At 44.0% G+C, this 13,975-nt stretch overlaps 1 protein-coding gene across 1 annotated transcript in view; it reads right to left on the bottom strand.

The window, feature by feature from the left end:
- Nucleotides 1-13,666, bottom strand: part of MAU2 (MAU2 sister chromatid cohesion factor) — a 41,020-nt gene extending 27,354 nt beyond the window's left edge. The window contains exons 1-6 of the mRNA XM_026699011.2: nucleotides 13,021-13,666; nucleotides 10,337-10,354; nucleotides 9,732-9,797; nucleotides 8,725-8,820; nucleotides 5,650-5,744; nucleotides 5,175-5,202 (exon numbers count right to left, since the gene is read on the bottom strand). Coding sequence (XP_026554796.1) covers nucleotides 5,175-5,202; nucleotides 5,650-5,744; nucleotides 8,725-8,820; nucleotides 9,732-9,797; nucleotides 10,337-10,354; nucleotides 13,021-13,602 — 885 coding nt within the window. The 5' untranslated portion in view covers nucleotides 13,603-13,666. The remainder of the gene's footprint in view (nucleotides 1-5,174; nucleotides 5,203-5,649; nucleotides 5,745-8,724; nucleotides 8,821-9,731; nucleotides 9,798-10,336; nucleotides 10,355-13,020) is intronic.
- Between the last annotated feature and the right edge of the window lie 309 nt (nucleotides 13,667-13,975).

Raw genomic sequence — 13,975 nt, 5'->3', positions numbered from 1 at the left:
ATGCAAATTTCAGAGTTTTAAATGACACTTTCTAACACTGATTCAATCCTTGGAGGTCTATCTCTAGCTATTCTCAGGATCATTTGAGATGTGAAAAGACAATCTACACATTTTGTTGGGGCTCCCAGAGATTTCTCTGACTGCACTGTTAAAAACACACAGCAGTTGCTCCAAACCAGCTGTGTGACTTCCTATCATTCTGAAGCAGAATGTATATGAACTGTCTGAAAATTTTAAAGATGTCCCCTCCAAAAAAAACAAATATTTTCAAAGTTATATGCACAGTGTCAGCTCCCGATCCATCTTGATTCACAGATTTAGGGCTGCCACAGAGGGGGAGAGGCATGCTATGGGAACGGGAGAGAAGTGAGAAGGACGATAGCCACAACAACATTCTTTCGCTAGAGCTCAAGGCCGAGTGGCTGGAATTTGGAGGGGAGTGGCTGGACTTGGCGGGAGTTCAGAATTGAGGTGGATTGGAGAGAGTGACTTGAGGGTCATCAATAGGGGCAGGGTGTAAGTTTTAGGGTAGAGGGGGAAAAACATAGGAATTCGGGTTTTCCCCAGATGTGCCAACATGAATACATTCTTACTTGGATGGAATTAGTCCCGGAGTGCTGAATTCGGAATAGAGAGTTTGGTTGGAATGCTGACACACAGTGGAGTCCCACACATTTTATCCCATTACTTCACCTACCAGTCATAGGTTTTCTGAAGCAATTAAATGCAGCCCAAAACTGCCCACCCTTTGTTTAACAGATGCAAACCTAATTAATCCACACAATATAAAACGTATTTGCTAAATTAATCTGAGATCAGCTTAGTCTAGCATATATATACATATATATACATATATATACATAAATGTATGTGTGTATGTGTGTATGTATATTTGTATGCATGTATGGCATTCAGCTTTGTTTGGGTATTTTCCCACGTCATGGTAGTTGTGCGTTTAAAGTTGTAGCAACGTTTCGGCAGAATCTCATCTGCCATCATCGGGCTTCTGTATACATATATATATATACAAATATATATATATATATATATATATATATTTGTTGTTTTCTGAGGTTCTCGCGGGTATTCGTATGTGGATCTTTGGTTGTTCGGATTTTCTCCTGCGTAAGATTCGAAGTATCTAGGCAACGTTTCGATGAAGTCTCATTCATCATCTTCAGGCTTCTGTCTTCGACTCTTGCTTCTCAGAGTGATGTGAGATTGCAGCTGCTTCTTCCTTTTAACTGCTAGTGGGGTGGGACTTGATTGGGTGGGGGCTTGGCTGTGTTCTGATTGGGTGGGGGTGTGTTCTCATTGGTAGGGGTTTGGCTGTGTTCTGATTGGTTGGGGGTTAGCCGTGTTCTGATTGGTTGGAGGCGTGTTCTGTTCAGGTGGGGGCTTGGTTGTGCTCAGGTTAGTCTTAGTTGCTGGGGATTTGAGCTGGTGAGTTGTGATCTAGCTGTTTGGCTTCTAGTTCGTGGTCCTGCTGCATCTTCATAGTGGGTGTCGGTTTGCTTCATGTATGGCTCGGAGGGGTTTGAAGTGGGTAGTGATGCAGCTGCAGTGCAGCTTCTGGTCCATGGTCGTGTCTCATCTTCTGAGTGGGTGTGAGTCTGTTTTCTACATGGAAGTGTGGTGGTGGCATCTTGTGTGGCTCTCATGGGTGTGGGTCCGGTGTCCTTCTTCATGTTAGGTACTCGTCTGTTCATGAGGGCGGGTTTCCAAATGGCTGGAAGGCGGGAGGTGTCTGCACTGCCTGCCCTACCACATACATTGGACAAACTAACAGAAGAATAAGTGCACGCATTGAAGAACATAAGAACTCAATCAAAAAAGAAGAAACGACCTCTTCCCTGGTCCAACACCTCAAAGCCACAGGACATGAAATTGATTTTAAAAATACCAGAACTATCGCCAAAACCGAACACTTCAACAGCAGAATAATCAGAGAAGCCATAGAGATAGAAGAACGCCCACACAGCATGAACAAACGAGATGACACCTCCCGCCTTCCAGCCATTTGGAAACCCGCCATCATGAACAGACGAGTACCTAACATGAAGAAGGACACCGGACCCACACTCATGAGAGCCACACAAGATGCCACCACCACACTTCCATGTAGAAAACAGACTCCCACCCATTCAGAAAATGAGAAACGACCATGGACCAGAAGCTGCACTGCAGCTGCATCACTACCCACTTCAAACCCCTCTGAGCCATACATGAAGCAAACCGACACCCACTATGAAGATGCAGCAGGACCACGAACTAGAAGCCAAACAGCAAGATCACAACTCTCCAGCTCAAATCCCCAGCAACTAAGACTAACCTGAGCACAACCAAGCCCCCACCTGAACAGAACACGCTCCAACCAATCAGAACACGGCTAACCCCCAACCAATCAGAACACAGCCAAACCCCTACCAATGAGAACACACCCCCACCCAATCAGAACACAGCCAAGCCCCCACCCAATCAAGTCCCACCCCCACTGGCAGTTAAAAGGAGGAAGCAGCTGCAATCTCCATTACTCTGAGAAGCACAGAGCCGGAGACAGAAGCCTGAAGATGATGAATGAGACTTCATCGAAACGTTGCCTAGATACTTCGAATCATACGCGGGAGAAAACCCGAACAACCAAAGATCCACATATATATATATATATATATATATATATATATGTTTGTTTTCATAGATTGGGACCTCGCCGAAACGTCGCCAAGATACTCTTAATCTTACATGGGAAAAGACCCGAACACACCTAGACCTACATACCTGTACCCGTGAAAATCTACAAAAACAAATATCGTACCTCTACAGGGAGGAAACCTTCCGGCTAACCAGGACCTATGAGAAACTCGAAGTCCGAAGAGCCACCATCTTGTGTGATCTCACATTCTGAGGATGGCAAGTGGGACCTCGCCAAGACATCGCCAAGATAGTTTTAATCTTTCACGGGAAAAGACCCGAACACACCTAGACCTACATATATGTTTTCTTAAGTTTTCGCGGGTACTTACATGTATGGTATTCGGCTTTGTTCGGGTATTTTCCCACGTCATTATAGTTGTGCTTTTAAAGTTGTAGCAACATTTCGGCAGAATCTCATTTGCCATCATCAGGCTTCTCTATTGTGTTCGTCTGTGAGTCAGACTTTTACAGTTGTTTCAGTTTTAAATTTGGGGCTGCCAGAATCGTTTTTTCTTCATCCTGATTGGTTGGGAGTCTTGGTCTGTGTTTATTGGTCATGGAGTTTGCTGTGTTCTGCTTGATTGGTGTTTCTAATATCTTCTGTCTGTTTTGTGGCTTTTTTTTGTGTCTTGATTGGCTGGCAACATTGTGTTCCTGTATTGGAGGCTTTTAGTGCAGCTTGGCTCCGAGTGAATGGACGGCTATCATTTGTTAGGAAGCTAGGTTTCATCTGGGTGCCTGATTGGGGTGTGTTTGAGCTGGAGGTATCGGGGGGGATCTGTTGTGCCCAGGTGTTTGCCTGGCTAGTGGTGTGGAGATTTTTTTGTTTGTGAGTGCAGGCTTCCAAATAATTGACAGTCTGGTGGAGTCATCTCTTCTATTCATGCTTTCAGGTCTTTTTTCAATCTCTATGGCTTCTCTGATAATTCTGTGGCTAGGGTTTTCTATAGGGGCTAGGGTTTGGGTGCCATTGAAGTTGATGCTATGACCTGTGGCTTTCATGTGTTGGACTAGTAAGGAAGTGTGTTCCAGCTTTTTTACTGCATTTTTGTGTTCATCCAGGCGGGTACTTATTCTTCTATTGGTCTGTCCAATGTATGTGGCCGGGCATGATGCACAGGGGACTTCATATATGCCTTGGTTTTCCAGGTCAATTTTATCTTTGGGGTTTCTAAGGATGGCTGCTATTTTTCTGTCTGTTTTGAAGGCAGTCTTGATGTGATGCCTGTGTAGTATCTTACTGATTTTGTCTGTAGTACCTCTTATGTAGGGCAGGACAGCTGTTCCATAGGTCTGTTCATCTTCTAGGTCTCCATTATGTTTCAGTGTGTTTTTGTGGATCAAGCCGGTGATTTTGCTTTGTGGAAGCCTTTGGCTGTCAGTACTTTAGTAAGGGTGCATAGTTCAGTCTTTGTGTGTGTCTTGTCTGCCAGGAGTTTGGTTCTAGCACTTAGTGTTTTGGCCACAGAGTTTATCTGTGCTGGGTGGTGGTGGGATTGGGCGTTGAGGTAGCGGTTGGTGTGTGTTTTCTTCTGGTATATGGTGTGTCCTGCCCTACATAAGAGGTCCTACAGACAAAATTAGTAAGATACTACACAGGCATCACATCAAGACTGCCTTCAAAACAGACAGAAAAATAACAGCCATCCTTAGAAACCCCAAAGATAAAATTGACCTGGAAAACCAAGGCATATACGAAATCCCCTGAGATTATTCCACCAAACTGTCAATTATTTGGAAGCCTGCACTCACAAACAAAAAAATCTCCACACCACTAGCCAGGCAAACACCTGGGCACAAACAGATCCCCCCTGATATCTCCAGCTCAAACATACCCCAACCAGGCACCCAGATGAAACCTAGCTTCCTAACAAATGATAGCCACCCATTTACTCCGAGCCAAGCTGCACTAAAAGCCTCCAATACAGGAACACAATGTTGCCAGCCAATCAAGACACACAAAAAAAGCCACAAAACAGACAGAAGATATTAGAAACACCAATCAAGCAGAACACAGCAAACTCCAAGACCAATAAACACAGACCAAGACTCCCAACCAATCAGGATGAAAGAAAAAACCATTCTGGCACAGCAGTAGGCTAGCCCCAAATTTAAAACTGAAACAACTGTAAAAGTCTGACTCACAGACGAAACAATACAGAAGCCTGATGATGGCAGATGAGATTCTGCCAAAACTCGTTTCAACAGACGTCTAGACCAATGATTCTCAATCTCAGCAACTTTAAAATATGTAGATTTCAACTCCCAGAATTCCCCAGCCAGCATGCCAAATAAAGGATTCTGGGAGTTGAAGTCCACACATCTTAAAAGTTGTCAAGTTTGAGAAACACGGCTCTACAAGACCAAAATCTACTTACCATCTATTGCTTCTATATCCAAATAAGGAAAACAAACCAAGACTACAGATTTTAAAGTAATATAAGTAAAATATTATTTTGTCTAAGCCCCAGAAAACTTACCATGCCTTTGCTTAGTAGAAACAGTGCTCTGAAAAAGAAAAGGAAAGTTATTAAGATTCCAACACTGTAGAGATCTCCCTGAAATACAATGTATTCTCACCCTAACCCTAAAACTGCATCCAAAAAATATTTCAGAAAAAAACGAAACTGTAACTTTTCATGATTAGTTATTGTTATTATAGAAATGACCAAGTTTTCTGATGATATGAAACTAAAAAGTTGAGACTGTAACTTTACTTTGTAATGTCTGTACCAGAAAAGGTGGAAGTCAGCTGCTTTTCTTTTTCCTTCACGTCTTTTCCCCTTCTTTTTCTTTTCCCATTTTTCCTATTGTCTTTACTTTCATTTGTATTTTACATTAAGACAGACTTCAATAAAATACTTTAAAAATATTGCAATCTGCAAAAGAGTACAGAACATATTTCATAACTCTTGTCTGTTCAATGTCTCCCTGTGAGAAAAAAAAGCCACCCACCTTGTATATTCTGATCCTACTACGCGGGCATATTCTGCTCCAACTCCCAAAAGGTCGCAGGCGGAGACCAAATCTTTTTCAAGCGTATGAAGTTGCTAATGAGGAATACATAGAGAAACACACTTAAGGTTGAAAAAGCTCTGAAACGGTCCAGATTTATTTATTTTGATTTTGAGAATCAAATTGGGCTGATTAAGGCACCAGGTTAGAAACTAGCAGAGATGCATTCAAAGTCAGTAGCGTGGCCTTGGCCTAGTCACTCTCTCTCAGTCCAACTCATCCCATAGGATTGTCTACGGCAGTGGTGGCTAACCTTTTTGGGATTCTGTGCCCAAAATTGCACGCGTGCACTCACGTGCCAGCACCTAGAAGGCAATGCGTGCGGCCCCCCACACCTCCTGCGCATGCATGCACGATTCCCCCCCTTGCCTGCACTGCACCTCCCAGCTGATTTTCGGCCAGTTTGAGACCTTTTTGAGCCTCCTAGAGGCTCAAGGGAAGCCTCTGCAGCCTTTGAAAGCTGAAAAATGGGCCCGTTTCGTCACTTCCGGTATTTCTGTAAATATAGGAAGTGATGAAACAGGCCTTTTTTTCGGCCTACAAAGGCTACAGAGGCTTCCCTCGAGCCTCTGGGAAGTTGAAAAAAGCCTCAAAGTGGCCGAGAATCAGCTGGGAGGCGCGCACATGCACAGTGAGGTTAAGTTTGCCTGGGGCTCACATGCCCACACAAATGGATCTGCGTGCCACCTGTGGCACGTGTGCCATAGGTTCGCCATCACGGGTTTATGGTGATTCTCAGTCATCCAAGTCATGGTTTGTTTATTTATTTATTGAATTTACATTTCCGCCTATTCACCCATGGCGACTCGAGGCGGCTTACAGAATGCAAAACCATATTTAAAACAAAAAAAATCAATAAAAACTAATATAAAAAAATCAAATAAATTAATAAAGTACAATAGAACAAAATCTGGAAAAAAAAATATCAACCCCAACTCCCACCTTCCGCCCCGATGACAGCAGATCACACGAGCCATTTGATGGGCTCCATCAAATCTGATTGTCAAAAAGGTGCTCTTTTTTGGGGGGGGGGGGGGGACTTTCTTTGTTTACCTTGAAGACATTAGCTTCTCATCCAAGAAATGAAGAAGCTTCTTGGATGAGAAACGAAATGTCTTCAAGGAAAAACAAAGAAAAGTCCAGCTGCTTTTGAAAAAAAGCACCTTTGGGACATTCCATAGTTAGTTAGTTAGTTTACTTTATTGTCATTGCACCTTGCACAACAAAATTAAATGCCATTTTCAGTGTACATTATACATAAAAAACCACACACACACACACACACACACACACACACACATTCACATTCTGTACCACTGAATTGAAAACCTATTTTCAAGTTCAATTTCAAGTTTCAATTTCAAGTTTTCAAACTGAATTGAAAATCTCCTTTCTATTTCATGTTCAATAGGACTGTTGTGGGGAAAATAGGAGAAGGAAGGTGTATTGGATATGTTCACTCCCTTTGTTTGTAAAAACAATAAAAATGGGATTCAAATAAATTTTCAAACAAGACTTTCCAAGCTCAAAATTTTTTTAAGGTTCTGCAAACCTCTAAGGTGATGTTGATGCCACAAACCCATTTATTTTCTGTTAAGCACTGGTACCACAAAGCAAAAAGTTACTAATGTAACTGACCTCTTCCAGAATTCCCCACTTACATTTTTCTCGTAGAACCAAATCTGTAAGGTGGGCGGATGTCAAGACCGGCAGAATGGTGGTCACAGCACAGTAATAAAACTTCCTCCCCTATTGTCTGTTATGCTGACACTACCTACACAGACAAAGGGATTGGGGGTTTGGTTGCAATGCTGCAACCGTGATTTTGTTTCTCTGGACCCACTATGAGGGTGCCATTACTGCTTCGATACTTAGAACTGAGCATATGAACCACCACTCACCTGCTCACCTATACAACTTTGTACCAAAGGACAAGAAGTGCCCCAGTTACAAAACTCTTTCCTAAGGATCAATTCAGAAGGTCTCCGTACTATCTTTTTTCCGAAGAGAAAAGAAGACATGGCTAGGCATTTGTGGAATAGCTACTTCAGGAGCAGACTCTCTTTTAAATTCTCTTATGCTGCTTTTTTGCCTCCGTTCTATTCATACGCCTGCCACTGAGTCTTGTTTCACTTTTTTGTATTTATTATTTTTAAACAGTGCTGGATTTCTTGCACCTTTCTTGAAGGCTTTCTTTATTACTTTATTATAAACAACTTTGGGCTCCCCCAGAAGGAGGAATGCTACAGAAATAAAAGCAATAATAATAATAATAGTAATTTACACAGCTAAGTGCATTCCCGCTTGCTTTATCTCCTGCTGTGGGCAGATACTTGGGGTTGTTTTGTCTCTACTGCAAGGACATTCTGTCTCAGTGGTAAGGTCAACCCTGCAGCCATGTGTTTCCCTCTCGGATGTAAGTACTGTAGAATCCCCCCAAGCTCTATACTGTTTTTCATACAAGTAGTCCTCGCTTAACAACCACTGGTTCAGCGACCATTCGAAGTTACCACTGAACAAATGGTAGTTACATCCAATCCTCAAAAGTTACAGCCATTGCCGCATCTGCATGGTCCTATCATCAAAGTTTGGATACCTGGCGATCTGTCCACATTTGCAGCCACAACATGCACTGGCGGTTCCCGTGGCAAGGTGCATCATCAGCCATGGGAAGAAGAAGGTAATAAAGGTCAGCTGAGAGTGGTGGAGGACAACAGGAGGGAGGGAGTGGGTGGGTGGGTGTGTCAGTGGACAGCAGGGTGACCAAAAAAGCAGAAATGGGGAGAGATAAGTGGGTGAGGGGAGTTGAAGCAGAGGCCATCGCAGCAGAGCAGAAGTGTAAAGTCCTCACTGCAACAAGACTACCATAAACTTCTGTCATTAAATAGTGGAATCACACAATGTTTCACCTAATAACCACTTCACTTAAGTGATGGAAATTCCATTCCACGTAAATTTGTTAAGCGAGGACTAGCTATAACTTAAACCATTGGAGAACAGTGAAATTGAGCTTACCGCAAGCTGAAAAAGAAGGCGACAGTGCCAGTAAGGAGTCTGTTGTGAAATCTGGATGGCTTTACGCAGCAGTGGCTTTGCTGTGTCAACAGAATTCTGAAAAGTATGGACAATAAAAAATCAAATTATCATACAGAGATGGAGGAGGAGGAAGAGGACTCAAACGCAAAATCAACTGGAAAAAGTCACGCTTCGTAAAGCAAGTGGAATACCATTCTATTAATTGGAGAGTGAACAATTTTGCAAAAATGACACATCACTTTTCCCAAAGATACATTTTAGCAAATATATTTGTGTAAAAGCTGTGTGAGGAGGTCCAAAGATCAGGAGCAAAGCAAGCACAGGGATTCCGTTCATGGCATCTATAGTTACAATGCATCCCAGATGGATGTACTGGGCAGATTTTTTTACCTTTCTAGAGAAGGACAGTCAGAATAGATGACTGGAAATTCTGTGAGAGATATTCTGCATTCACCCAAAATTACATCTGCTTCTGAACACCTAACACCTAGAAGCTCCCAAAAAGGGGCATCAAGATGTTAACTCTACTTGTTAGGAGTTAGGAGCCTGGTGGTGTGGTGGTTAGAATGCAGCATTGCAGGCTAACTCTGCCCACAGTCAGGAGTTTGATCCTGACAGATTCAAGCCTTCCGTCCTTCTGAGGTTGGTAAAATGAAGACTTCGATTGTTGTGGGCAATATGCTGACATCGTAAACCACCCAGCGAGTGCTGTAAAAGCACAACAGGGCGTTATATAAATTGCTGTTGGTATTGATTGCATCATCTTACATATCAAAATAATAAAACATAAACAAACTGAACAAACACCCAGTTCCTTTTAACGGAAGTGCTACTGACATGCAAGTAAGTCAGGTAACAAAGATGGATAAAGGGTCTTAGCTCTTTTCTATTTTGTATGGAAGAAAGTCTTAAACATCTTTTGTGTATCGAACCCATTAAATATTAACATTTGAAGAACTGCATAGGAAAGATGCTCTTCTTCTTACCTCTTGACAGTACAACTCAGACAAGAGGCTGGCAGCTTCAAATTTGACATCCTCAAACTGTGGAATCTGGTAGTGTCCGAGTTAAGCTAATATCACTTTCTGTTAAAAGTTAAAACAATAGACCTTCTTGGTTGGAAAAATTCCAATGCTATGTTTAATGTAGAATATGCCAAGTACTGAACTACACTCTTTATAACTACCCAGTGCTCCTCTCTGTAATATATTTAACTGGACATCCCTTTTCCAGGCTGCTTCAATAATTTCAGCAAAGTTAGGCCCTAATATTTTAAAATCAGGGTTCCCCAACCCCTGGGCCTCAGCCCATTACCAGGCCTTGAGCCATTCAGAACCAGACTGTGGAAGTGGTGGACGAACGCATGTGTAATGTAACCCATGGTGTAGAGTTTCCTGCCTAAGCAGAAGGTTGGACTAGAAGACCTCCAAGGTTCCCTCCAACTCTGTTATTCTGTTCTGCCATCTTCTGTATGCCCATCCCCATGTGCACTAGTGGCAAGAAATCAAGCCAAGTTGATGTTAACAACCTACAGAAGTTTAATTGAGAATTGAGAATTCCAGTTTTCATGAGATCAGCAAAAAAAGGATACTTGTTGTGATATCAGCCACTGAAAAAAGAAGAGAGAAAAAAAGTTAATGATACATTTCTGAAACACAATAGATGAACAAATAATTTTTATTATGGTTTATGGATAATCAAGACACAGTGAAGTGACAGTGCTGCACTGTCCTTTTCCTTCCTGCCAAACTGAATCTTCCTGCAGTCTCAAAACTTAGAAAAGACCAATTCTTCTTTAGCCAGACTTTACTCTCATGACCTTCTTGAAATGCTTATTCTGTTATTCCTTGAAATAGTCGCTTTTCATTTTTCCTACACCTCCTTAAGTTCACTCTTAAAATGTTGTATCTGATAAGCTCAGCAGAAGCCCCAAAATTCAAATTCCCAAGTTCCCAAGTTGGATGGACAGGCTTGACTCAGAAAGATCAGTGCTAATCAGTATAAACTATGAAAGGGAAATTAGCTGGCAGGCAAATATACATGTATTCATCTGGGTTTTCGCCTTATTTTCTCTCTTCCACCTGATTGCTGGGAAACAACTAAGAGACTGGAAGGTGGGAATACTGCTACAAACTGTTCTTGGAGGAGAGGCTATCACTGGTATTTCTGAGACTGATTCTGCCCACTGTTGGCACATGCCACCTTGGGCGATTATCCATAAAGGAACTGAGTCCCGAGGCCGAAATGGGATCCCTTTCCAATGTTAGTTTACAACGCAAGACAAAAGTCTGGTTTCATTACAGGTAGTCCTTGACTTATGACCACAATTGAGCCCAACATTTCTGTTAAGTGAGACATTTGTTAAGTGAGTTTTGCCCCATTGTATGACCTTTCTTGCTTACAGTTGTTTGGCAAATCACTGCAGTTGGTAAGTTGGCAACACGGTTAAGTTTCCCCACTGATTTCCCTCGTCAAAAGGTCGCAAAAGGTGATCGCATGATCTCAGAACGCAGCAACAGTCATAAGTATGAGTCACTTGCCAAGCATTTGATCACATGATCATGGGATGCTACAAAAGTCGTGTGAAAAATGGCCACAAGTCACTTTTTCAATGCCATTGTTACTTTGAACTTCACTAAATGAACTATTGTAAGTCGAGGACTACCTGTATAAATAAAGTTTCTATGTTCCTATTTATTTTCTCTTTTTATTCCTAGAAGAGATGTTTTCTTTTCTGTTCAACCCATTATTAACTTATTTAAAATGTCACAATTTAAGAGCTATGCATTTTACTCCACCAAGTTTTTGGCAAAGCGCCTGCCTCCTTTGCTAATACCTACAAATAATTTACCTATAGACTCTTTTTTGTGTATTGTATAACTGCTTTAAAAATCTATCCAGTTATACATGTAGAGAAAAAAAACAAAACCTCAAACTCGTTCATTTATAACAATGTAGCAATATGTGACACAATAGAGAGAAACTGTACAATCTTCCTTAGATTTTTTGCCAAGTTTATGTGCAAAAGCAGCAAACATTAAGCCAGATTCCTTTTGAACTATCTTGCACAACCTGATGTCTTCCAGATGTGCTGGTTTACAATCAACAACACTCCCAATTAAAATATGTCACTTTAATTCTCAAAGCCTCTTTATAGCTCGAATGCAGCACCAGCAAAAGTTTAGTCCACAACAGTAACATATTTGTCCTTCTATGGACAAGAAGGAGAAAGGAGTGCTAAATATACAACCTTGCACTCCTGATCAAAAGGCAAAGATAAGAATCTAATGAGAAAAGAAATATGTTTAAATATTTCAGGGACAGGGATAAAAAGAAAAATAGAACCAAAACATGGATGGAGCTAGCATCTTCACCTCCAGGGTGGAAGACCCAGGTGAAGAGAATAAGAAATGCTATAATGGGCACCCAATGAGTTTCAGGAGAAACTACTGCAGACTGCGTGGCCACCACTGAGAAGGCCCAGCATGTCTGGACAGCAGCAGTGTTGACTCTAAATGGTCTTCATAGTTAGAAGGGACCTTGGAGGTCTTCTAGTCCAAACCCCAGCTCATGCAGGAGACCCTATATCAGTGAAGACAAGTGGCTGTCCAGTCTCTTCTTAAAAGCCTCCAGTGATGGAGTACCCACAACTTCTGAAGGCAAGTCATTCCACTGATTGTTCTCACTGTCAGGAAATTACACAGGTCTGTCTACCTGGGTCTACAAATGCAGGAAGTCTTCTACTTACAACAGTTTGTTTAGTGACTATTTGAAGTTACAGTTCAACCCAAGTTACCGCATGACTTATGACTGTTATTCACCCTTACGACCATCGCAACATCTCCATGGGCACGTAGTCAAACTTCAGAGGCTCGGCAACTGACTTTTATTTACGACCCTTGCAGTGTCCCAGGGGGCTTCTTTTGTGACCCTCTGACCAGCAAAGTCAAGGGTTTCACTTCACAAACCCCTTGCTAAATTAACAACTGATGTGGTTCACCTAACAAATGTGGCATGAAAGATTCCTGATAAAAGGAGGCAAAATACATCACAAATACATCGCATAACAAACGTCTCAATTAGCAACCGAAATTTGGGGACTCCACTGTGGCCAGAAGCCGAGGACTACCCGTGTTTTCCCCTGTCTGGGGCCACACAGCCAAGGCACACGTGTACACAAGCACTGCAGCCCTCCTTCCCTCCCTCCCTCCCTGGAGCAATCTGAGGGGCGCCGCCGGTCACCCCGCTTCCCTTCCACGTCACCCCGGGACGCACCGCTTTCTCGAGGTGCCCGCGGGCCTGCTCTCCGTTGCGCGTGTGGTGGTAGAGGACGGAGCCGAGCTGGAGGTGGGTGCGGGCTTCGACCCGAGCGGGGGGCTTGCGGGGCAGCACGGCCTGGAGGCAGTGGACGCAGAGCCGCACCTTGGGCGGGCTAGAGGTGCGGAAGTGCTCGGCCAAGCCCAGCAGCGCCACGTACCACGACTCGGACGCCCCCGAAGACACCGGAGCGCCGCCGGCCCCGGACGCGGAGGACGTCGACGACGAGGAACCGGCGGAGCCGCCGCCGCCGCCGCCGCCTCCTCCTGCCGTGGTTTCAGCCCCGCCGGAGATCGCCGCCCCCGAGCCGGGCCCGGCGCTCCCTCCCACCGCGGGCTGGGGTGGTCCTGCTACGGACGAGGCGGCTGAAGCTGCTGCCGCCGCCGCCGCCGCTCCCGCGGCTGCGGAGGACGACGAAGGAGTGGAGGAAGAGGTTGGAGCCGTCGTGGTGGTGGCAGCGGTGGAGGAGGAGGAAACCTGCGCTCCGCCCCCGTTGCCCGCCGTCTCCGTCGAGCCGCCCGACGCCCCGACGGCGGCCATCTCGGCTTGGCCTCCGTAAGGACCGGGAGGCAACGGGAGGTCGCTGCGCGGCGGACTTCAGAGACTCACCGCGCAGGCGCAAGCGCCGCAACGCTTGATGGGAAAGTGAGTCCTGGAGACGGTGGCAGCTTATTTCATCCCCATCCCGCGTGAGGCTAAGTTGGGAGACAAAGAATCCTGCACTCCGGGGAAATCTGTATCCCCACTTCTCCCACCCGGGTCAGGAAACGGGTCCTCCTCCTAGAGAGGTTTAATGTCATCCCCTCCTCTTTCTAGACCTCTGTTCTTCCTTTGAAAAAAAATAATAATGTGCATCACATCAAAACAAAAGTACGCCTTCGCACCGCCATGAGATGCTTGTCCAATTCCATCC

This window comes from Pseudonaja textilis, chromosome 1 (genome assembly GCF_049901715.1).
Source record: "Pseudonaja textilis isolate UNSWEBS1 chromosome 1, rPseTex1.2, whole genome shotgun sequence".
In the NCBI taxonomy this organism is placed as follows: domain Eukaryota; kingdom Metazoa; phylum Chordata; class Lepidosauria; order Squamata; family Elapidae; genus Pseudonaja; species Pseudonaja textilis.
This window is presented reverse-complemented; position numbering and strand designations above follow the sequence as displayed.